General features: G+C 40.5%; 1 protein-coding gene across 1 annotated transcript in view; it reads left to right on the top strand.

Moving 5' to 3' along the window:
- The window catches only part of ITGA8 (integrin subunit alpha 8), a 180,924-nt gene that overhangs the window by 96,721 nt on the left and 60,722 nt on the right, over nucleotides 1-23,481 (top strand). Inside the window, exons 19-26 of the mRNA XM_024750072.1 lie at nucleotides 1,900-2,007; nucleotides 7,205-7,260; nucleotides 7,672-7,826; nucleotides 9,162-9,299; nucleotides 9,791-9,858; nucleotides 11,525-11,672; nucleotides 18,502-18,594; nucleotides 23,142-23,221. Of these exons, the coding sequence (XP_024605840.1) occupies nucleotides 1,900-2,007; nucleotides 7,205-7,260; nucleotides 7,672-7,826; nucleotides 9,162-9,299; nucleotides 9,791-9,858; nucleotides 11,525-11,672; nucleotides 18,502-18,594; nucleotides 23,142-23,221 (846 nt within the window). The remainder of the gene's footprint in view (nucleotides 1-1,899; nucleotides 2,008-7,204; nucleotides 7,261-7,671; nucleotides 7,827-9,161; nucleotides 9,300-9,790; nucleotides 9,859-11,524; nucleotides 11,673-18,501; nucleotides 18,595-23,141; nucleotides 23,222-23,481) is intronic.

Here is a 23,481-nt window from a genome sequence, read left to right as displayed (position 1 = left end):
ACTCACCCATTTGTAATCTTGGGCGAGTTTCTATAACTTTCTGAGCCTCAGATTTCCTTCATTGTAAAATGGGCATAATATTTACATTACAAGTTTATTTTTGTTGAAAGGATTAAGTGAGAATCTGCATGTAAGGTACGTGGAATAATAAGTAACTGGTAGACAGTGCTACCGGTTACTTACTAGATTCTTCTTTCTTCTTAAAAAAAATTTAGATTCTTTTTTATTATTAAAAAATGTTTTATAGGAATGCAAGACACTAGGTCAGGATATCAAGACAAAAGGCAGAGGTCCAATCCAGGTGTTCTGGGCACATAGTTCGAACCTAGGTCAACTCCCTGAGGGATTCAAAAGTCGGTTTCCTCAAGTAGGCAAGATTGTCTTCTTCATCAGTCCCAAGACATACTCAGAGGGCTGATTTATACTAGCCACTCTCCACTTCAGGGGCTAGAGAATCAGGTGATTGAAACTCTCAAAGTACCTGAAGGATGGGGCTGTGTTTGTGGTGGCCATGAAGATGCACCACTCAGAGCTGATGGAGTGAAACTGACTCATGGTCCCTCCACTGTGCTCTGGGTCTACATGTGCAACAAGGCCCTATTTCCCATGAGCTGCTCCCAGCTGATTACTGGACACAACAGGGATACAAATACAGGCCCACCTGGAGCTCCACTAGCAGGCAGATTTGGCTCAAGGGCTCCCCAGTGCCCTGGCTGGCGCTTCTTTCCCAGATCCTCTTTCGTTTCCTTACTTCTTCACAGGAATCAGACGTACATCACACTCTGACTGCTGGTCCCAGCCTCCTCCCTCCTCCCTCCCTCCCCTTTTTCCCTCATCAGTATTTGCCCTAATAAGTGTCTTGTGTGTCTCATCCTGTCTTATCATCTGCTCTTCCAAGGGCTGGAGCTAACACAATATTGAAAAGAAAAATCACGTAACAGAGTACAGATAATAGCGCAAAGGAGTTCAGGAAAATTCCCATTGGGCGCCATTACGGTAAACACGGAATTGTTTAAACCAGTGCCCTAAGCAACACGCTGCCCCAAGGCCCCGCCCTCCCTCCTGTCGGAGGAAAACAAGCAACACGTCGTTTCACACTGTCATCTGGAGATTTCACTCCCATTTCTTATATCTTGGCACCAAGCTTTATAAATATTGCCCCATTCCTTTTCCCAGTGACTTACTTTCTTGTCTGATTTATCCTCCCTGGGTGGTTGGAATGGAGTTTACTCGGCATTAGCCCCTCTCCTCAAACTCGGCCGCACCATAGAATCACCTGGAGGTTTTTGTTTTTGACATTCCAGTGCCTGGCCTTGACCCCGGGAGACTGGCTTCTGTTTTTCAGCTCCCGGGGTGCTTCTGTTGTGCAGTCCGGGTTGAGAACCATTGCTCCACGTGAAGCACAGCATGAGTCAGCTCACCCTCATGGGTTTAGCTCAGTCTGCAAAGCTTGTCTAGAAAATGATCGATCAGCGGTTCAAAATCACCAGCCAACATGGCGACAAAACTAGCAAAACTCGAGTACTTACAGATGCAACGTGAGTGACTGTAGGATGATGTACTTCCTCATATTCAGATGCGAATATGGACAGACCGGCAGGTCCCAGAGGAGAAATCTTTCACAGCCATGTCGCCAAAATACCGTGAGCCCCTCCACAGACAGGGAAGGTCCGTGAGCGTGGCTGTGCTTCATGGGCCCATGGCTCCTTTATTTGTATTTGTGAGCTACCGGATGTGTCTGGAGGTCGTTGGTTGAGTCTAGAGCCCACCTGTTCACTCAGTGAGGGGAATTCTTGGCACCGGGGCCGGGAATGTTGGCCGTGGCCTCTAGAGGTGGAGCAGTGGGCTTCTGCCTGCCCCTCCTGGGGCTGGTTAAAACCGTGTGTCTTCTCCCTGCAGAGCGAGGCCGGTTGTGACGGTGGGAGCCCAGCTTCTCCTGCACCCGGTGATCATCAATCTGGATAATAAAACCTGCCAGATTCCAGAATCGATGGCATCTGTGGCCTGGTGAGTCAGTGCGGTGCTGCTGCCCGCTTAGGCAGACTCAGATCACCTGGAGATCTGGTGAACATGCAGCTTTGGGGGCCGCAGGCCTGGGATGGGGGCTGAGACTTTACATTTCTGAAGAGGCTCCAAGGGGGTGCTAATGCTGTGGGTCTGTGCACCACATCTGAGTAGCCAGTTGTTAGTCTTTCAAAAGAAAAACAAAAGCATCTCTCACACGATGCTGAACTTTTGCTGTCATGGGAAGGCCATTTCTCCAATCTACAGGCTCCACGTGTGATGAGAAACAAAAACACTTGAGAAAATTCCCGACAAAGCAAATCTTGGAGATCTCTTTTAGAATCTTGGCGTACTAAAATACACATTAACCAAACTGAAAATATAATAAAATACCTTGATGCTTGTATTTGCATATGCATATGGAAACCACTTTTCAGACATATGTATTGTCCTTTTTTTTTTTTTCTTAAATAGGCTTGAGTTAAATTACTTGGTTTCCTGTGCTGAAAATAGATGTCAGTTTTATAACCTCACATCTGTATACAATGAGACAGAAGGTAAATTTTATAAAAATAGAGATTTTTGTGTCCTCAACTATATTTCTGTGGCCATGATCTCATCGTCAGGAATAGTCCTCTGCCTGGCCTGTAGGCGGACAGGCTCACACACCTGAGAATGTTCCTCGTGAATCTGGCCGGTCACCCGAAGGCAGTAAGAAATGGAACTTGGCTGTAGCACAGCTCAAGAAAATGCCACTTTGCTTCTCAATATGTAGATCCTCCAGGGTCAGAAGTCTGTCATATTGGGTAATGCCTTAGGGTATATTCTCTGAAAAATCAACAAACATTTGGAGCATTTGAGATTTACCTCCATTTTCAGATGACATGGTCGGTTCCTGAGAAAGTCAGAATGTAGAACACACCAGTCTATAGACCCATAGAAGCCAGTTTCAGCACGTTGCTCATGGCCTTGGACAGGGGTTCAGACTGGAGTCAAAGCCTTTGAGGGTGGTGGATGGGGGTGTAGAGGACCCTGAAGAATTCTTTGAAAAACCTCCTTTGCTGGGACCTCTCGGTTCAGGGAGGCCTGTCTTCCCCTTAAGCAGCTTCTGAAAGTAACTGGGAAATGCCCTGAGCACATTTTAAAATGGTATGAAACCATAAAATATTATAATGAAAACCTGATCTGAGAAAATATGTGAAAGAGCTAGCTAGCATCTCTCCTAACCCTGGATGAAATGAACATGAAATGAACAATGAGTGCTACTTGGGCACAAGTATTAAAACTTTGGTATTTCGCCCAACAGTCCTCTGTTCGCACATTCATCACTGAATGGACTTCTAGACTGAATTCTTTAAAGCATATATGTGTGGCACACTCTGGTGTGAAATGTTGTTACGAACGAGATCATCTTTTCTCAGGATTTTTCAAAAAATTGAAGTGTTTTTTTTAACAGATTGTGGGATCTGTTTGGTTTTATGGAAAGAATATTCCTTTTTATTTTTAAAAAAATTTTTAATTGTTTTTTTCATGGAAAGGCATTTTATTTTAAATATAGCAGATTGGGAGTTTGGGATTGACATGAATATTACTTTTTAACAAGAAAATTGCCTTGTTTTCACGAACTCTTGTTGCATTAAATCAGATTTGTTACGTGGGCAAATTACAATTATTTATTTGATTCTATTGCATCCATTTCCTGAAAGATGTTTTATTTTCACGACAAAAATTTTGAATGGGTAACTCAGAGTATTAGAAGATGGAAAATTAACAGCGGGTTCAGTCTCGAATGTGTTTCTCGGATACTTTTTAAAATGTATTATAGGAATTTAGCTCATTTTTTAAAAAATGATTGAAAAGCATTTGTTGATTTTCTTTTCTGTAATTTTTGTCTGTATTTGATATAATCTTGTATTGTACATCTGAAAACTATTAAGTAAACCTCTAACTGGGAAATGGTTCTCCATTTCCCTCAACGTGAATTTCTCTGCCTTTCGGGGCACGAACCCGTGTCCCCTGCATTGGCAGGCGGACTCTCAACCACTGCGCCACCAGGGAAGCCCAGCTGTGTAATTTTATAAAGTTTCTGCTACTTGCATTTCTAAACTAGAGGAAAAAAAAAAAAAAGCCAACCCATAAATATTCACATAATTGTCATCTAATGAGAAAGATTAAAACTATTTGGTAGGGCTTCCCTGGTGGCACAGTGGTTGAGAGTCCGCCTGCCGATGCAGGGGACACGGATTCGTGCCCCGGTCCGCGAAGATCCCACATGCCGCGGAGCGGCTGGGCCCGTGAGCCATGGCCGCTGAGCCTGCGGGTCCGGAGCCTGTGCTCTGCAACGGGAGAGGCCACGACAGTGAGAGGCCCGCATACCGCAAAAAAAAAAAAAAACACTGTTTGGTAAAAAAAAAATATTTTATAAATATAAAAGTTAATAACTATCCCCTTTTCAAATTTGGAAAAACTTTTCAGATATGCCTAACTTTATGTAAAACCTGATATTTGCCATCACTGAAAGGGCATTGAATTGGTTAGATTGAAAAGTGAATTGCTTTGTACTTTTAAGTCCTGTTTCACATTTATCTCATTCCTCTTCTCCCATATGTGGCTACGAGCACCATTACATCACCAGGTCATTATTCTAACCCTTCCTGCATTGGGTTAGGACTAGTATTAGAGGATTTGTAAGGTACTGTCCTGCCTTCTGAAGCACCAGAAGTATAGCCCAACAGTTTCATTTAGAAATTATGTGATGAGGGATATGGGCTGGTTTAGTGGAGTTTTTTTGCTCCAGTCAGACCTATTCATATTGACTATGATCATAAATGCTAGTTTGAAATTTTAATTCTAATTTAATAATAATTCACAGCTTTCTCTGATAACAAGTGTGCGTTATAATTAGGTATAGACCTGTGAGTGCACCTAAGTATCTGTTATATAAAACATACGATGTATATGTGTGTGTTTATATATAACATAATATAAATGTTGTAAATTCAGTGAGGTTTTCTTTTTAGATCAGAAGAGAATGCTTTGAAAGTTATAACTTGGCAACTCTTTTCTGCTAAAGACATCTATAAGCCAAAAAGTTTAGGTTGGAGTGCTATTATCAATAATTCAGTAAGTCGTAGCGGTTATTTAAACTTGTATGAAAAAGTTTAAATCGTCCACTTAATGATATAAAGGTAACAGAAAGGGGGAACTAAGAAGTATAGAATAACACTGACATATAATTTATAAACCAAGTGACCCTTCAGCTGATGACATCGTTTTTAAATCAAATTCTTCTCAAAAGGAGGAGATAATGTTCACATTCATAACTTTATCTCATTTGCAAAAACTTTTATTGCTTCTCAATTGTGTTAGACAAAATACTGTATGTAAAATTATTTGAATCTATAGATATAATGATAATTTTATTACAAATAGGAATTTATCTTATACAAGCTAATGAGTTTTGCCTATTCAGTATAAGGATGAATAGAAAAGCGGTCAACAATTTTAACACATACCCAAGTACCTCCAAAAAAGTCAGACACAGAAAAAATTCCAATTTTGAAAGCCAGACCTGCTACAAAATTTAAAGATGTGATTAACTATTCATCTTTCTTGAATTATTCCAATTGAAGTGGAAGTGGGCTGGAATTCATGATTTCTCTGGGGAAGTGGTACAAACACTTGAAATAGCAGAGACATCTCGGAAAACGTTTGGCTTAATGGTATGTGACAAATTACTTACCCTGAAGGGAGACATTGACTGAGGTCACGGGAGCTAGATGAATCCCAGATGTGACACATCTTCATTATATCTGACACAGGAAGCTGACACATAGTTAAAGCACGACTAGAGATTATTTACTCCTTTTGGATTCTGTGGAAATATTCAAATCATACTAGAGTATTTACTAGTAAAAACGTTAAGGCTGTCGTTAAATCATACTTAAGTATTTTCTTACATTTTTACTTCCTTAGAAATGTGAAAAAGCCCCATCTAGAATGCTGGCGCTTAGAGCTTGACCTTTTTCCATAGGGAGGTCAGCACATGCAACAGTCAGGCAGAGACCGCTGGCCGGTCCTCATTCCCTCCGAGGCCACAGGATAGACCCAAGTGCAGGCCATCCTACGAGCCACAGCAGACACCTCCCTGGATTGAGTTTAGGGCATGTTCAAGGCAAAACTACAAAGGTCTCTCCTACATATCCATCCTTTTTTTAATTGACCTTATACACTGTATTGTTGTGCTTACCAAGCCTGAGATGGTCACTCTACGCTCCCCATTTTCTTTCTTTTTCCCTTCCCTCTTCTGGTGTCTCTGCCTCAAATTATATCCCACTCCTGGCAAGTACCTGCCTGAGTTCTTCTCTCCTTCCACGGAGAGTGGATTATGGGTTAATTGTATAGTGATGCTCCATGCCTCTCAGAATTAAATCCAAATACTTTTTAATTGAAGTGTAGTTGATGTATAATATTATATAAATTACAGGTATACAGTACAGTGATTTACAATTTGTAAAGATTATACTCCATTTATACTTATTATAAAATATTGGCTATATTCCCCATGTTGTACAATATGTCCTTGTAGTTTATTTTATACCTAATAGTTTGCACCTCTTGATCCAAATTCTTTAACGTGATTTTCAAAGCCCTGTTCCCTACCTACTGACCCAGCCAGCCTCGGCTTCCTACAGCTTTCCCCATCTTTCTCTAACGCACCAGATTTCTTCAGGTTCCTCAAGTTGGGGTCACGTGCTTGCTCACCTCCAGGCTCTGCCACTAGCTGTCCCCCTGCTGTTCTGCCCAATTCTTCACTCCCTGGCACATGGAAGATATTCACATGCATTTCTTGAAAAAAGGCAGCAAGTAATTGATCAATTAATCCACTGATTAAATCAATCGACCTCTAGTAATATTTTAAGTATTACCTTCCTATGTAATAACGTCACCTTTCTTAATCGTATTAGAATTGTTGGATATATATATGTATATAAATATATTTTTGATAAGTATATATATCAATCAATAAATATATGCATATTTATTTGTTTGGTTTTGTGTGTGTGTGTGTGTGTACACTAAGAGAAGTATAGAGGAAAAATAAAGCATTCGTTTTATCTGGGGTAAGGTAAAGGAAGTTTGCTACTTCAGATTGCAAAAGTTTATTAACCAATAAATTATTGATTATTATTTCCCCTAGCTTTTCTTTAAGAGTGTGTGCATCTGTGGCAGGCCAGAGCATTTCAAACACGATCGGTGAGCATATTTTCAGTTTTCCACTCCTATACCGTATCAAGAAAAGTCAACAGTAAGCGGTGCACAGACCATTTAAAGCTTTCAAAGAGCTCTTTGTCAGCACCAAGATTTCTGTTATAAATATGGGAACTTCTACATCAACAGTCCTTGAATAATTGGTACTGTCTGTAAGAACAGACCTAATTATGGGGGAAATGACTTTGTGTGTAAAACCATTATAAAACAAGTTGTTTAGCTTGGGGAGTATTTTATCAAATCTTTGCAGCTCGTGTATTGTTTTTGGTCCCAACTATGGAAAAAATGTTTCCTGAATAAGCAAGCTGAAATAGGAATTCGTATCTCTGATAAAGCGCTACATTCACTGAATACTTTTCCTTTCTGGATTATATTTGCTTTATGTCTGTCCTTTAGGCCTGACTGCCGAGGTGCAGTTAGATTCCCTGAAACAAAAAGGAGCCATTAAACGCACGCTCTTCCTTGAAAACCATCAGTCACATCTCGTCTTCCCTCTCGTGATAAAGGGGCAGAAATCCCTCCAATGCCAGGATTTTATCGTTTACCTTCGAGTAAGTGTTCCAGAATCACCTTTCTGGCCTCTAACATTGAAGTCCAAATTCCAACCATTTTTCTCCATTTAAACATCACAGTGGTTCACACAGACCCACATCTATGTTCATTTTATAGGAGAAATCTTTAAAGCCACACACTCCTCTGTTGAGCCTGACTTCAGCCAACCTAATGATGTATTGCTTTTAATTCCTAAGCTGCTTCTTTTTTTCTTTTAATTGTTATTAGAGTATAGTTGATTTACAATGTTGTGTGAGTTTCTGCTCCTAAGTTTCTTCTTGTTTTGAATACACTCTTTAGTACTAGTGCTAACTCAGGTGGTTTTCATTTCTAACTGCCTCCCCGCAAAAAACATAAACGTTAGACACACTTTATTTGAATTTTTATCCTACGTGAGGATGTCTGGCCAGATTTTATCAATGTGCATTTCTGAGCCAACTTAGGAAAAGGGTAAGGCATTCAAAGGCTTTATTAAAAGTAAGTTATAATTACATTTTTAAAGCAATGGATTTTTACAATAACTCCTAAACCCACCATGAAATAAAAAGCCAAAACGTGTTATGATACAGTTATTTCATCTTCTTACCAGTGATGACATTGTGAAGCCTCTTTTCATTTGGTCTCCTCTTTGAGGGGATATAGTGAGGGGAAAACCTGTAGAAAGCAGAGTTTACAAACACATTGTAGAATGAAAAGCTGGCGCACGACCCTCGTGTCTTATTATGACTGATACTGGCACCCGGCTGAAGGGCGGCATGCCCACTCCATGGTTTGGGAGTTCCTATATGTCCAGACCTTGCTGCCGGTACTACCCCCTCCCTCCCCAGGAAGGTTCTGGTGCTTTTTCTAAGGGAACTTCAGATGTGCTGAAGGTGTTTCGAAGTTCATGCAAACAAGGACTTAAAGAGATGATAAGAAAGGAAGAGAATCGAGAGGTTTTCCTCCTCTGAGCCCAAGGGAACTTACAAATTCTGCCAACCTCATTAAGATAAAAATCCCAGTTCATGAAACTTTCAGTGACGTTTCCTGTGCAACTGATTTTTAACTGTGCAATTTGACCAATCCGTGTGAGTTGTTGAAGATCTGGAGAACCTGAAGATTGCTTCCAGAAGCATGTATTTCAACGAAGCCTAAATGATTCCAACTCTGAACATACGTTCATTAACCTGGCTTCTCTATGCCACATCCACAGCATGTGCCTAGGCCCGCTGGGGTGGTAATTACTTCATGGTTCACTTTTAATGGCCAGAGGCAAGTGCTGTCTGCCTTCCACCAACTAACATCTTGCAGCCATTTCACAGGGCCTTTCTTGAGTGTGTGATTACTTTCCCTAGGATGAAACCGAATTCCGAGATAAACTGTCTCCAATCAACATTAGTTTGAATTACAGTTTGGATGAATCCACCTTTAAAGAAAGTCTGGAGGTGAAACCAATACTGAATTACTACAGGGAAAACGTTGTTACCGAACAGGTAGGTCCTGGCCCGTCTTGAATGGTATATTCGCAATCAGGCCCTGGGCATTGCTCCTGTGACCTTAAGATGAAATCCAGGCCCTTTTGTTTTCATTCCTGAATACACACTTGTAACATTTGGGAGATTTTCTGAACACGTTTCCTGAAACACTGCATCCCTGTGTTTTCAGAAGCCCTTCCCCTTGTGGAACCAAGATTTAATTTGTTCAAAATGTGGCTGTAATAGAAGCAGTACAGCCTGTAATCCTCAAAACATCGGCCAGAGTAGCATTCTTTACAGACATTTCAGAATGAATTGGAATCGGGCTCCTAAGTAAGCTAGCCTATAAGGGGAGGTCACTGCCGAACAGAGTTTCTAGCTAGGTAGACTCATGCAGAGTGAAAGGAAAGCTTTGGTTTAACTTGTGGGATCATTTATAATTTTCAAGAGAAAGGACGGGATTCAGGTTTTCCCAGATTCTTCCTGATACATGTTTTTCCACAACACAGGCTCACATCCTGGTCGACTGTGGAGAAGATAACATGTGCATTCCTGACTTGAAGCTGTCAGCTAGACCGTAAGTTTAAATAAATAAACTTGTCCATTTTACCTAATGGCATACAGGTGTTTACTTAAAGCTTCTCTGGAGAAAGTATACACTTCCAGCCACTACCAAAATAAGTGCGCTGCGTGACATTTCTGAGCTTGGCTACACTTTGGGTTAGCCTGTGGCTTAGGTCTTTGTCATTGGTGTCAAGTGACACACCCCAAGACTTTGCCTGAGCTGTTCCATCCTTCACCAAAAGTGGGGGGAAATGCTTCTGTTTGAAGTTAACTCATCTCTGGTGGTTCCGGTTGCTCTCCTCTCTACCTGCCTCAACCCATCCCCACCCCAGGAACTATCTTGCTGCCAGTGTTTGGAAGCTTCTTGGTAACCTCTCAAGGGGACTTTTTCCAAACTTCATAATCTAGCCAGTGTCCGAAGCAATAGCTTTGATTAAGGGTCACAAGTAGGCATTTCCAAATGCTGTTTCAATTTGAAGTCTGGAGTGAATTAAATGTCCTCAGAATACCTCACAATCAGCTATTTGAGATCTTCCTTTATCTGCCTCTTTCTTCCCTCTTATTTTCCACTTTGTGTCACACTCAGCTTCCCCTCCTACTTTCTAAACCACCTCTCTCCCTCTCTTCCCATTGCCCATCTTCCTCCTATGGGATGTTTTCAGGGATGTGCTGAAGCCGTCTCCTCCTGGTTTGTGAGCTAATTGTTAACTTTTCAGGAATTTTTGCTGGTAGATCGTTAAGTATGTTGGGAGCTTGAAATTGATCACAGTGGGAGGATTTACACCACTGGAATCGGCAAATGCTACACATCCTGGTTTTCTTTGTTTCCTTTCGTTTTTGAGAACTGGTTGTTACTTTATTTATTATACAGGCTTTTAAAAAATAAATAAATAAATACATAAATTTAGTTTTGGCTGCATTGGGTCTTCGTTGCTGCACACGGGTTTTCTCTAGTTGCGGCGAGCTACTACTCTTCATGGTGGTGCACGGGCTTCTCACTGTAGTGGCTTCTCTTGTTGCGGAGCACGGGCGCTAGGTGCACGGGCTTCAGTAGTTGTGGCACATGGGCTCAGTGGTTGTGGCTCACGGGCTCTAAAGCGCAGGCTCAGTAGTTGTGGCACACGGGCTCAGTAGTTGTGGCACACAGGCTCTAGAGCACAGGCTCAGGAGTTGTGGCGCACAGGCTTGGCTGCTCCGCGGCATGTGGGATCTTCCCGGATCAGGGCTCGAACCCGTGTCCCCTGCATTGGCAGGCGGATTCTTAACCACTGCACCACCAGGGAAGCCCTAGTATACAGCTTTTAAACGTTACTTTCCATTTACAGTTATTCCAAAGTAGGGGCTCTATTCCCTGAGTTGTACATACATCCGTGAGCCTGTCTCAGACCCAGTGGTTTGTACCTCCCCCTGCCCCCGCCCCCGATGTTGCCCCTTCCTCCACTGGTAACCACTAGTTTGAAGCGCTGGTTGTTAAATATTTACCAGAACACCCCTGGATGTTTTCCTGTCCTTCTCATCCAGACATAGTTTTGATTCTTCTCACCACCCCCTCATGACGATCCATCTTGTTTTTTCCCCCAGTCTTGCATGTTTACATCTTCCTCTAAGTCCTTAAATAAAATATCCATGAATCCAGAGATGCACAGTACCTGACGATTCTTTTTAAACTGCATTTTTAGAGACAAGCATCAGGTCATCGTTGGAGATGAAAACCACCTCACGCTCATAATCAACGCGAGAAATGAAGGGGAAGGTGCCTACGAAGCCGAGCTCTTTGTGACAATTCCAGAAGAGGCTGATTATGTTGGGATTGAACGCAGCAACAAGGTAATGCCTGTAGGTGATCTGGAGGAGGAAAGAGCTCGGTATATTTTTGAAGACAAATCCATGTTAAGTCACCTTAGCTGAGGATTCCTTCCTCGATAAAAGAAAACAAAATGGCACCTTATTTTGTTAAGCAGAATAACAACGGCCCAGGAAGGAAGATGGTCTTAAGCAGTATTAATATCTTTCTTGGCCACGGTGCAAAGATAAACTGGCCCAAGACTGGGAGCTGAAACACGGAAGACAGCTGTCTGAAAGAAGCAGCTCATCAATGTGATCCATCCGCTACACTCCCCAGGCTAACTCCCACCCTCCCTGGCTGTTTTCTGGTCTTTGAGTTCCTTTATGCTTCAAGCAGGTCCCAGGAGGTCTGGTTTTCATTACTGCTTATGGAGGAAGGTCCGACCAATCCCAGCTGAGCACTGAAAACAGCCTAGACAGGCACTGGAAAGGAAACACGTTCATGTTTTCTTTTTTCTTGGTCCACCTTTTTGGGACCGGGACCAAGAAAAAGCCAGGTTTTTGTCATTTGCCAGTCCTGCAATGCCACTATTTGTTAAACTGACAGCAATGCTTTTTATAGATTTCCTTTCCTTATCACAATATGAATCTTCCCACTCAGAATATCCTCAGGTTCTGCTCTAAAACCATTATAAATACAGTGAAGGATAACAGAGAGAGTCCCTTGGTTTCAGAGGTACACAGACTCACAATTAAGGGCAGAGACCAAGTTTCACACGTTTATAGTCATCCCTGCACTTCACGTAGAAGTCGGCATGATGAGTGTTATTTAAATTCTTGCTGATGGATATGTTCATTTAACTGAAGTTTATTAAAGTTCTGCTACTTTCCAAAAACTGCATCCTCTTGGAAACGTGCACATTCTAATGATCAAATAATTTAACGAAAAAGAATTCCTCTAAAGGAATGCTAACAACGGTTGTGATGTCACTATTTGAAAGGCATTTACAAACGTGGGGAATACAAAATTCTCTGTGCACACCGCTAGTCTCATGACTTATGTTTTGACTGAATTATCTTCTCAGTGAAAAAATAACCCAGAGGAGCAATAATCAAGTATCTTTGATAGTTGTAAAATCATCACGAGTTTCTGTTGAAGAAATTTGTAGCAACATATCACTTAAGAATAATTACATGCAAATAATACATAAACAAACAAACAATGAAGCTCAAGTATGTTATTTTAAAAAATGTTCCAGGGCTCTTCCTATATTTTTATTTCAACTCCTTTTCTGTCACTGCACCCCTGACTTTGTTAAACAAAGCATCTATTCAAAATATTCTTCTTTTAGCAAAACATCTAGTTTACTGTTCACTGTTGGGTGGAAAACACAGGAAACATTCATCATTTCTATCTTTGGCTTTAAACATTATAACAGACAGTATCTATAATCTCCAATGAGTCTTTAACTGTTTTTCCTCCATCAGTTTCCCTTGGGCAGAATTTGGTTTGACATGACTAAGCCACATTCTAATTCCTTCTTTGTTGTTAAGCAGTTTGAAGTTGTGTCTCTTTTTATTTATACTTGGTTCAAGTTCTCTTTTTTTTCTTTAAAAATTTTCTCTCAAGGGGAAAAGTATGAGGGATTATCTGATTGTCAGTTTTGTTGTTCTTTGCCTAAAAACATTCATCTTTTCGAAAATGTAGAAGCTGATCATCTCTTTCTCTGGAGACCTTAACGGAGCCAGCCTTTACAATTCTTTTTGGTGACCTTCTAAATTTTTCTAGGAATAAAGGCCCATGTGCTCTATCTTTTTATTATTATTGTTATAAACTATATGTAACATAAAATGTACCATTTTAACCCTTTTGAGGTGTACAGTTCAGTGCCACGAAGTATAATCAGATTGTCGTGTAACCATCACTACCGTCCATCTCCAGAACACTTTCATCACCCCAGACTGAAACTCTGTACCCATGAAACACCAACTCCCTCTTGCCCCCTTTCCCCACCTCTGGTACCCAGTGTTCCACATTCTGTCACTATGAATGTGTCTATTCAAGGGACCTCATACATGCTCCACTCCTCTGTCTCAAACTACCTCACATGCAGTGCGTCCGGAACTAGACGTCATCTTCCCACACTCCTCCTCCCTCTAGTCTGTCTCAGAGAATCGTGCCAGTCTCCACCCAGTTTCTAAAGCCTAAGTCAGTCCTATACCTGTCCAATCCTATCCTCTCTCCATCTCACTGCCACGGTCACTGCCTTCCTCCAGGCTGGCACAGTCTTCTTCCAAGATGGCTACACCAGTCTCCTAACTCATCTCCCCATCTCCCAGCCTCCAGCCCCTTCCCTGCATGGGAAGCTCTCTTTCTTTCTTTCTTTTTTAGGCTGTGTTGGGTCTTCGTTGCTGGGCTTTCTCTAGTTGCGGTGAGCAGGGGCTACTCTTCGTTGTGGTGCACGGGATTCTCGTTGCAGTGGCTTCTCTTGTTGCGGAGCACGGGTTCTAGGTGCGTGGGCTTCAGTAGTTGTGGCACACGAGCTCAGTAGTTGTGGCACGCGAGCACAGTAGTTGTGGCTCACGGGCTTAGTTGCTCCACTGCATGTGGGATCTTCCCGGACCAGGGATCAAATCTGTGTCTCCTGCATTGGCAGGCGGATTCTTAACCACTGCACTACCAGGGAAGCCCTGGGAAGCCCTCTTTCTAAAATGCAAATCTGACCCTGTCACTCTCTGGCTGAAAACCCTCACTAGCTTCCCATTGCTTATAGGATAAAGTCCTACAAAGCCCTGAGATGACTTATGAGGCCCTTAATTACATCAACCCTGCTGACCTCCTCAGCTTCATCACGAGTCTTTGCTTCCTTCCTTTACCTCCCACCCTAGTCCTAGAGGGATGGAATTTCTTTTCTGTTTCTGTAATACCTATGTGCCCTCCCGCCACAGAGAGCTCGCACCTGCTGTTTCCTCTGTAACTCTACTCTCTCATCCCCTTTCCCCAGCTCACTTCTTACTACTCACCCTTCAGGCCTCAGCCTAATAACGACTGAGGCTGCTGAAATTCACCAAGCAATTGCTATGAACTGGACTCTGCTCTGTGCTCTTGCAAGTATTCAATTTACTTAGTCCTCATAACAGCCTGATAGAGAAACAGTAAGGCTATCATTTTCCCTGTTGTATAGATAAGGAGAAATTCAGAAACATGCCCAAAGGTACACAGCTATTACGTAGCAGAACCAAGATTGACACCTCAGCTGTCAGGTCCAGGCCCGTCTTCTTAACCACTGAGTTGCCAGGCCCCCTATGAGGTTATGTCACTTCCTCCAGGATGTCTTCTCTGATTGCTTACTTCTATGTGTCTGTCCTCCTCCATCACTGTGAATTTCTGCTCTCATGAAACTTAACAAACTGTACTAACTGTGTGTTTCCAGTGCTTGTTACAATTGCTTGTGATTCCTTATTACGATTCTTATAATAATAGGACATTTAAGGAGGACAAGGGTGTTTTTTTTTTGATCAGTGCCTGGTAAGTGGCAGGTACACAGTAAATATTTTCAGTGAATGAATAATACTCTAAGAGCTATAAATGGAAGAGAACAAGATAGTCCCAGGAACAGCTGAGGAAAATAATCTAGAAGTATCTACAAAAACAATCATTGTTTCTCCCACTCAGAGAGAGGAAATAAAGGTTAAAAAAAGAAAAAGGGTGGGGAATCTGGGGAGAGAAAAGATCTCTGATTGATGTGAAAAAGCTATTTCTAGAAAGCTGGGGAAAAAATGTACATATGACTTTCAACCTTCAGATAAGATAAAAATATTTACTACAGAAACCAAATCCTTGAATTATATTCAAGGGACACGTGGGTATTTTGGAAAGCTGTTGCTGAGTTCTTTTTTTTTTTTTTTTCCTGTTTTCAGGATTGAGTTAGTAATCCTAACACAAAACATCTCTGTACAATTAGAGTTAGTTATGGATCCTTCAGAACTTGAATACATGCTAAAGCTACCTTTGAGAAGGAAAAATATTATCAGCTTTTGGAAAATATGTTTCTTACCTCCTTAGGAGACTAACATGTCACTCGGGTTATTTGGAAAGAGCAGGTATTAAATGCTGCCTCTGAATATCAGAGATTTCATTTCTTTCTCATGAGTTAAAACACACCTTTCAATGGCTGATGGCAGGAAGAGGGCTTTATACTCAGCTGTGTGCTTGTCCATTTCATTTCAGGCTCCTCGTAGGAAAGATTGGGAGCTACGTTTGCTGTGTATCTCCTGACACCGTCTACTGCTTTGTGCTGGATGTTTTTCTAGGCCCTGGAAGAGAACAGATACAAAAAACCCCCTGCTTGCTTAAGCTCATTTTCTTAAAGCGTATGATTTACCCACAGAGCTCTTGACTTAGGTATCTGGGGTTCATTTGCCTTTTCTTTGTTTTGGTTTTGGCTCTTGGTTTTTCTCAACCATGTGGAAAGAATGGAAAGGAGGTGGATTCTGAAACTTATCCTTGAAAATTCACATGACTTCCTTAAATGAAATTTCGATAGAGCTGACCGACGGATAAGTGGTCCTTGTATTTGGAACCCTCTTCCATGGTCCTCTCATGGGGTCCTTTGTGAAAGTCCTCAGTTTGCAAGCTTATCTTTGGGAATGAGGCTGACAGGTAATATATCAGTAGCACTTAACAAGTTAGAGTGAAATAATGGATGAACATATGTAGCTATTACCACGGGCAAGAGCAGGGCCATAGGGACATTAGGTTTTGAAAGATGGAAAGGGGCTCAGGGTGGAGATCCAGATGTGGATTTCTAGCCTGAAGACACAAGGGAGAGCTGTGACCAGAGGACAGGAGTCCAAAGATAAACCTCCTTTACTTTCCCCTCCGTCGGGTGTAACTTTTTTTTTTTTTAATGCTACCACATAGAAATAACTTTTAATTCTCTCCACTCAGTTTATATATCCTTGCAGACTATTTTCTCTACCCACACATACACACCTCCATCTCTACATCTACATTTCATAGACTATCTTTCCAGATCAACACTCATAGATATAACACATCCTTTGTAATTCTGGCATAATATTCCACTGTAAAGATCCATTAATTTAAACACAGGAACATTTATAATAACACAAACATAGGCAATAACTCCTTTTCCACTAGATTTCACTGTTTTCCTTTCATTTGTTTTGCCCAGAAACACAGGACAGAAGACTAGAAAGCAAAACACCACAATCTCAGTTTTTTCCACTAACCTGAAACCAGTGTTGAATCACAACCTTGTTCTTGCTAAAATAAACAGTAGTTTAAACACAAACACAGATGCTGCAATAAATATAACCCTTATTTTCCCTTGTGTACTAAATTGCCATTATGGTACAAATAACAGGCTTTGGCAATGAACTCAAAAATGCAGTTTAAGATCCAGATCATCTCCTAAAATTATTCTTTGAACCTCAGAGAAATCTCCAAAATGAATGAACAATAACCTAAAAATTATTCCTGAGCTATGAGATGCTCAGGTGCCCAGTTAAACAAAGCAGTGTTCAAGAACTGGGGCCCAATAAGAAATACACTAACACCACCTCATGCAATCAGCAAAGCAACAGTCTCCCCAAATTTTCCCCTTAAAAATTACATCATCCTCAAAAACTTCAAAAGAGAACTATCATATGATCCAGCAATGCCACTTCTGTGTATATATACAAAGGAAATAAAATCAGTATCTCAACTGATACCTGCACATCCATTTTCGTAGCAGCACTATTCACAATAGCCAAGAGGTGGAAACAACCCAAATGGCCATCGGTGGGTGAAGAGATGAACAATATACAGTACACACATACAATGGAATATTATTCAGCCTTAAGGAAGGAAATTCTGCCACATACTACAACATGGATGACCCTTAAGGACATCAGGCTAAGTAAAATAAGCCCGTCGGCTCTAACCATGAGACCTTCTCCAGCACACAGTTCTAAGTGCCTCTTCAAACTTGAGTTTTTATACATTCTCATCAGAACAGGATATGGGGCAAGACGGGAGGTGAAAAGCAGTGGGTAAACATAAAAAAGTGTTCTCTTCCCATCTTAAGTATTTATAGGATTGAACTAAGATTGGGTGTGTAATCTCAAAATGGAACCATGGTATGGAGAAATTTGTGTCCAAAGCAATTCTCTTGCAAATGGTCATTGCGTTGTAGGATAATCTATAATATACATCTTGCTGTCATTTCATGTTTGCAAAAATTAATTTGTTTAGTTATGTTTAATTATCCATGATCTTCATGGCCCAAACTGAACATGAACAGTAGTGCAAATCATTTCAAAAATGTTCATATAAATAGTCTGCTAAGCATTTTCAGGGAGTTCCCTGGCGGTCCAGTGGTTAAGACTCAGCGCTTCCACTGCAGGGGGTGCGGGTTCAGTCCCTGGTCAGGGAACTAAGATCCCACATGCCACGCGGAGCAGCCAAAAAATAAAAGAAAAAAAATATGTGTGTGTGTGTGTATATATATATATATATGTATATATACATATATGTATGTATATATACATATATATATATATATATACACACACACACACACACACATATATATATATATATATATTCTACTAAGCATTTTCTTCCTCAATGAAACACAACAAATGTGTTTACCCATACAACATGTTTCTTCTTAAAATTAAACTTTGGTCTTTTCTCACAAGCTTCTCTTCTGAGGTGATGGTCACACATGAACCCTTGGGCTCAGGCACTCACACAGGTGTTTGAAATCAAGAGAAGCTGCCTGGCCCACAGCATCGCTTTTGCGGCAGGATGTCGTTTATTCCGCCCCTGACTCCACACTGGTGTTCCTTCCCGTTGCAGGCACTGCGACCACTGAGCTGTGAGTACAAGATGGACAATGTCACCCGAATGGTGGTGTGTGACCTTGGGAACCCTATGGTGGCTGGAACAAACGTAAGAGAAAACCAGATGCACTTAACTGATTTCTAATTGAATTTTAAAGAGAACTAGTGGAGAGCACCCCCCAAGTTAGCACTCAGCAATTTAGCACCTGGTAACTCAAACCAATTAGGCAGGAAATTCCCAGGGTGGTGGGATTTTGCATCACAACCCCACACCGAGTGGACAATCTGAGCTAAAATACACAAAATGATGAATACTTTCATATGCCTTTTTGTGTGTGTGTGTGTGGTACGCGGGCCTCTCACTGTTGTGGCCTCTCCCGTTGCGGAGCACAGGCTCCGGACGCGCGGGCTCAGCGGCCATGGCTCACGGGCCCAGCCGCTCCGCGGCACGTGGGATCCTCCCGGACCGGGGCACAAACCCACGTCCCCTGCAGCGGCAGGTGGACTCTCAACCACTGCGCCACCAGGGAAGCCCATATGCCTTTTCTTTTGACGTCAGTCTTACATGTCTTCAGTCTCAACAAATCTCTAAAAACTATTTTTTTTACTACAGATTTTTTTCTCGAGTATTTTTTCTTTGAATTTCACTACAAATGTTTTCTTTGAATCCAAGAAGAACTACGATGTAAAGGATTTAAGAAATAACAGAATTAAGAATTTTAGCAAAGATGATTAAACTTTTACTTTAGATATACCTCCCATGTGAATATCATTCACAGTGTTTTCCTGTTAAAATATTACCATAATCCAGGTTTGAAAACAGCTTTACCAGGTCTGTATTTTCCATGCATCTTACTTGATAAAGAATAATGCAGAAAATTGTTTATAGCAAGAAAAAAGAAAGGATCAATCATGATCTGTAACAGGCTTATGAAAGAATAAGGAACCTTCTTTTTCTTTCTTTGTTTCCAGATTTAGGAACTTCCCATTCAGGATTACTTGTGGTCAATAAATTCATTTTATACCATTGCAGTTTAAGTATACACAGAGTAACTCCTTGTAATAAATATCATAGTAGAAATCATTATTTTATGGAGTCATAAATCAGGAAAAAAACCTGAAATCTGAAAATACTACATAATTAAGTGTTACAAATTAAACATATGTATTCCTCTGTTTTAAATTAGATGCTTATGATTCATTGATAATGAAATGGCCTATTTGAAAAAACCTTCCTGGAAATGTGTAAGTGTGTAGGTTTGTATTAGAACAGCTTCCCAAAGCGTCTTCCAAAGAGTGTTAATCCTTTGAGGCAAGCCCTTAAAAGGGAGCCCTATAGTCACTGCTGAGAATCATATCCTCCCCTGGGACATTCAGGTGCCTGTTCCATTTTGAAGGTGCTGAGAAGTTCTGCAGTAAGGAAACCTTCTAGCCCAGTGTTTCTCATATTTATTTGAGCCTTTGAAACTGTCTATCCAGTAACACCTGTTCCCAGTTTATAATCTAGGATACTGTGCTAAAATAATATGTTTGCCTTTTTATATTCTAAATTGATTATCATTCCGTTCGTCCTGAGTATTTAAAAGATATGCCAAGCTGTAGTCTAGTAAACTCACTTCTTGGGTCAAAAAAGTAAATATTTAAAGGAAAGGTAAATGTTTATAACAGATTTTTATTAACTAACATGTATTGATTGCCCTCCGTGTTATAATTCCATCACTGGGTGTTTTGTGTGTGTTATCTCATTTAATTTTCACAACTACCAACAATCCTATGAGTCAGGTATTTCTCCTGTGTTATGGATGAGGAAACTGAGACCCAGAGAAATCAAATGAGTTACCCAAAGTCTCACATAATGAAGAACAGAAACCAGGATTCGAACCAGGCCTCAACAAAAAGCCCACGTTCTAGCAGGTCTGCAAAAATTGGATAAAAACTAATGAATAACATGAGATTTTTCAACAAAGCCATGAAAGATAGAATGGGATGTCTAAGCTGAGATATTAGAACATTTTTCTTTAGAATCCTTTTATCTAGAAGCTAATAAATCCTTTGACTAGTTTTCAAGAAAAATTCAGCCACCCAATTTGATAGGAAAAGGTCTACCTAAGGCCAGACAGAAATGAACTGACATGGTGGTAATGGTGTTAGCGTCTGTAGGTGACCGGGCACTCATTCCTTTTTCAGTATTAAAAGTGTTATATCCAGACCAGAGGTCATCTAAGGTCATCAATAACTAAGGATAATCTTGGAACAAAAACTGGACACCAGTGTTGTTCAAAGTGGAGGGTAAAAATGGCAGTGTGGTCTTAGCCACAAATGTGAAAAGATGTCAATCCATTTTACCAGCAAATAATCTTTAGAAGTCAAGGAAGTAAATTGTTTGTATTTGTTTATCTCTGAGGTCTATAGTAGAAGAAACCTAATAGCTTTCTTATCTCACCCTTGAATGCCCTTAAACACATCAAATTTTATTGCATTCTGTTTTGTTATAAAATGCTTTGATTTATTTACTTCTTCATCTTGTACTTCTAAAAGAATACTCTTAATGGGTTGTAGTAAAATTCCAACTGTAAAAGTAGTCCTAACTATTAAAAAGCATCACAAATTGCCGGGGTTAATTATCCCGGTCCTGATATTTTTTAAAAAGTAGTTTTCAAGTGACTTTTTATTTTAACAAAGCATTCAAGGTTGTATTCAGAAGTTTACTTCTGATTTGTAAGTAGTAACATCATTTTCATATAATAGCTTTAGTAATGTAAAATATTTATATACCGCTAAGATTTGTAAAAATTCACAAAATCTCTCTAGTAGGATAATAATAATAAAAAAAAACAGTGGCTCAACAAAGGCTCTTTAGAATCAATGCCCAGAGATCTGGCTTTTGGTTCTAGTTAAGAACATATGCCTCTTATCAGTATGAAATTGTCACACCTTTAGGGTATCCTCATCTTGTGCTGAATAATAAAAGACCAACATTAAACAGGCCTCCCCACAATATAGTAAGCTCCCCATCACTGGAAGTGTGCAAACAAGGGCACACTCTTTTTCACCATTTTTAATTACACCCCTTCTATACGCCTGGTACTAAACTAGAGTCTGATAATATCGAGATGAAAATGTACAATCCCCATTCCATAAGAAACTTAAAATTTAGCAACATTATAGGTTGAGTCATGGGTGAGTAGCAAAGAAGGAGACGAAGAATAAAGAGAACATTTCTGCCTGACCTGGCCTGTGGGCTTGGAGGGTGTATTGCAGGAGGATCCCTTGTCCTGAGTTTTGATGCATGAGTAGGAGTTCTGCAAGTAGAAAAAGCAGGAAAAGACTTTAAAAGTTTCTAAAGAAGAGCGAAGAGCATGTGCAAAGCCCCAGAGGTCTGACAGAAAATTGCACATTTGGAATTATGAAGGACTTCATCCTGGCTGGGGCATAAGGATGTATAGGCTTAATAATTAGGCACACCCTAATTATTATCCCAGTTTCTCCATTGATCAGCAGTGATACCTTGGGCAAGTCACACTGAGATGGGAGAATACCTGTTTGTAGGAATGTTTGGAGCAATGCAATGATATGGTTGGTATATGTAAAGCCACCAGGTATGGCTTGCAGCTCATTCGGTAAGGGCTGGTGAAATGATGATTTATGATAAAAATGATGGTTTATTATGAGTTCATATTATTACTGGTTCATAATAACACGAGTTTGATTGCTGGTTTGATTCTCATAGCGTAGTGGCTGTGAGTTCCAGGTTCTGGAGTTGGCTTGTAGCGATTTCAGTTCCAAATCTAGAGTTTATTTGCTCGGCACCTGGAGCAAGGCACTTAATCTCCCTAATCCTCAGATTGCTGCTGGACTGTAAAATGTCCGCGTTCACCATACACCTTGTAGCGTGGATGTTGTGATTACATGAGACATTGCACATAAGGCTTAGTACAGCGCATGAGAGCCTAAGTAATATAATTACATGTCTTAGCTATTATTTTTACCTCCTTATTTATATTATCATTGGATTCACTTTCCTCCAGGTTTTTAAAAAGCTCTTTTCAAACTATAAAAATATTAAGAACAGTTTTAAAACTTTGGAAGAGAAAGAAAGGTGGAAAAAATTATCCATACACTCACAACCTTAACTGCAGTGTATTATCCTGGTATATTTTCTTACAAGACACCCTCACTCCTGTACAGTAATTTTTCCACTGGTAGCCTTTTAAAACCATAGGTGAAACCATGGCACATACAACTTTGCAACCTTTTTTCTTTTTTGACCATAGTTACATTAGAAGCATTTTCCACATGGCATAGGCTTCACAGATGTAACTTCAATGATGACCTAAATGTCCATCAAACAGAATCATCACAGTTTTCTAAATCACTCTCTTCTCGTATATTTAGGTTGTTTTTAATTTAGCACATAAAGAAGGTGGCAGGAAAAGAGTTGATAGGAGGATAAATGAAGAGAGGGAACCACAATGTGTAGGGACTCACATCGCCTGGACCCCAAAGTCTCAGCTACCCCAAGGTAGAAGCAGAAAAAGGGACAGCAGTCTAGGGTGGGGATTTGCAGGGATGACTTAAAAAGATTTCTGTGCTGTGTATCAGGTTCCTCCCATGTAATAAACTTAGTGTCTTGTGATTTTTTTTTTTTTTTTTTAGTCTTCTCTGGGCCTCCGATTTGCAGTTCCACGACTTGAGAAAACAAACATAAGCATTAACTTCGATCTCCAAATCAGAAGGTTAGATCTTTACATGCCTGAAATACCATCAGCATTCAGTAGTAAAGAGAATCCATGGTGAAATGAATGCCCTCATCAAGCTCCTTCACCTTAAACTTTCTTCTGAAATTAGAACCCAGACGTTCACAGACCATTTTTCCTTCGTTTCTCAGTTATTAGTTATTTCAGTTTTTTTTCATTTTCTTTTCTATTTTTGTGTGTGTGTGTGTGTGTGTGTGTGTGTGTGTGTGTTTGTGGCTTTTGAAGAAGAGATCCATTCT

The sequence above is a fragment of the Neophocaena asiaeorientalis genome, unplaced genomic scaffold (assembly GCF_003031525.2).
Source record: "Neophocaena asiaeorientalis asiaeorientalis breed wild unplaced genomic scaffold, Neophocaena_asiaeorientalis_V1.1 scaffold4, whole genome shotgun sequence".
Classification (NCBI taxonomy): domain Eukaryota; kingdom Metazoa; phylum Chordata; class Mammalia; order Artiodactyla; family Phocoenidae; genus Neophocaena; species Neophocaena asiaeorientalis.
Note: the sequence above shows the minus strand (reverse complement) of the source record. Positions and strands in the feature narration are given on the sequence as shown.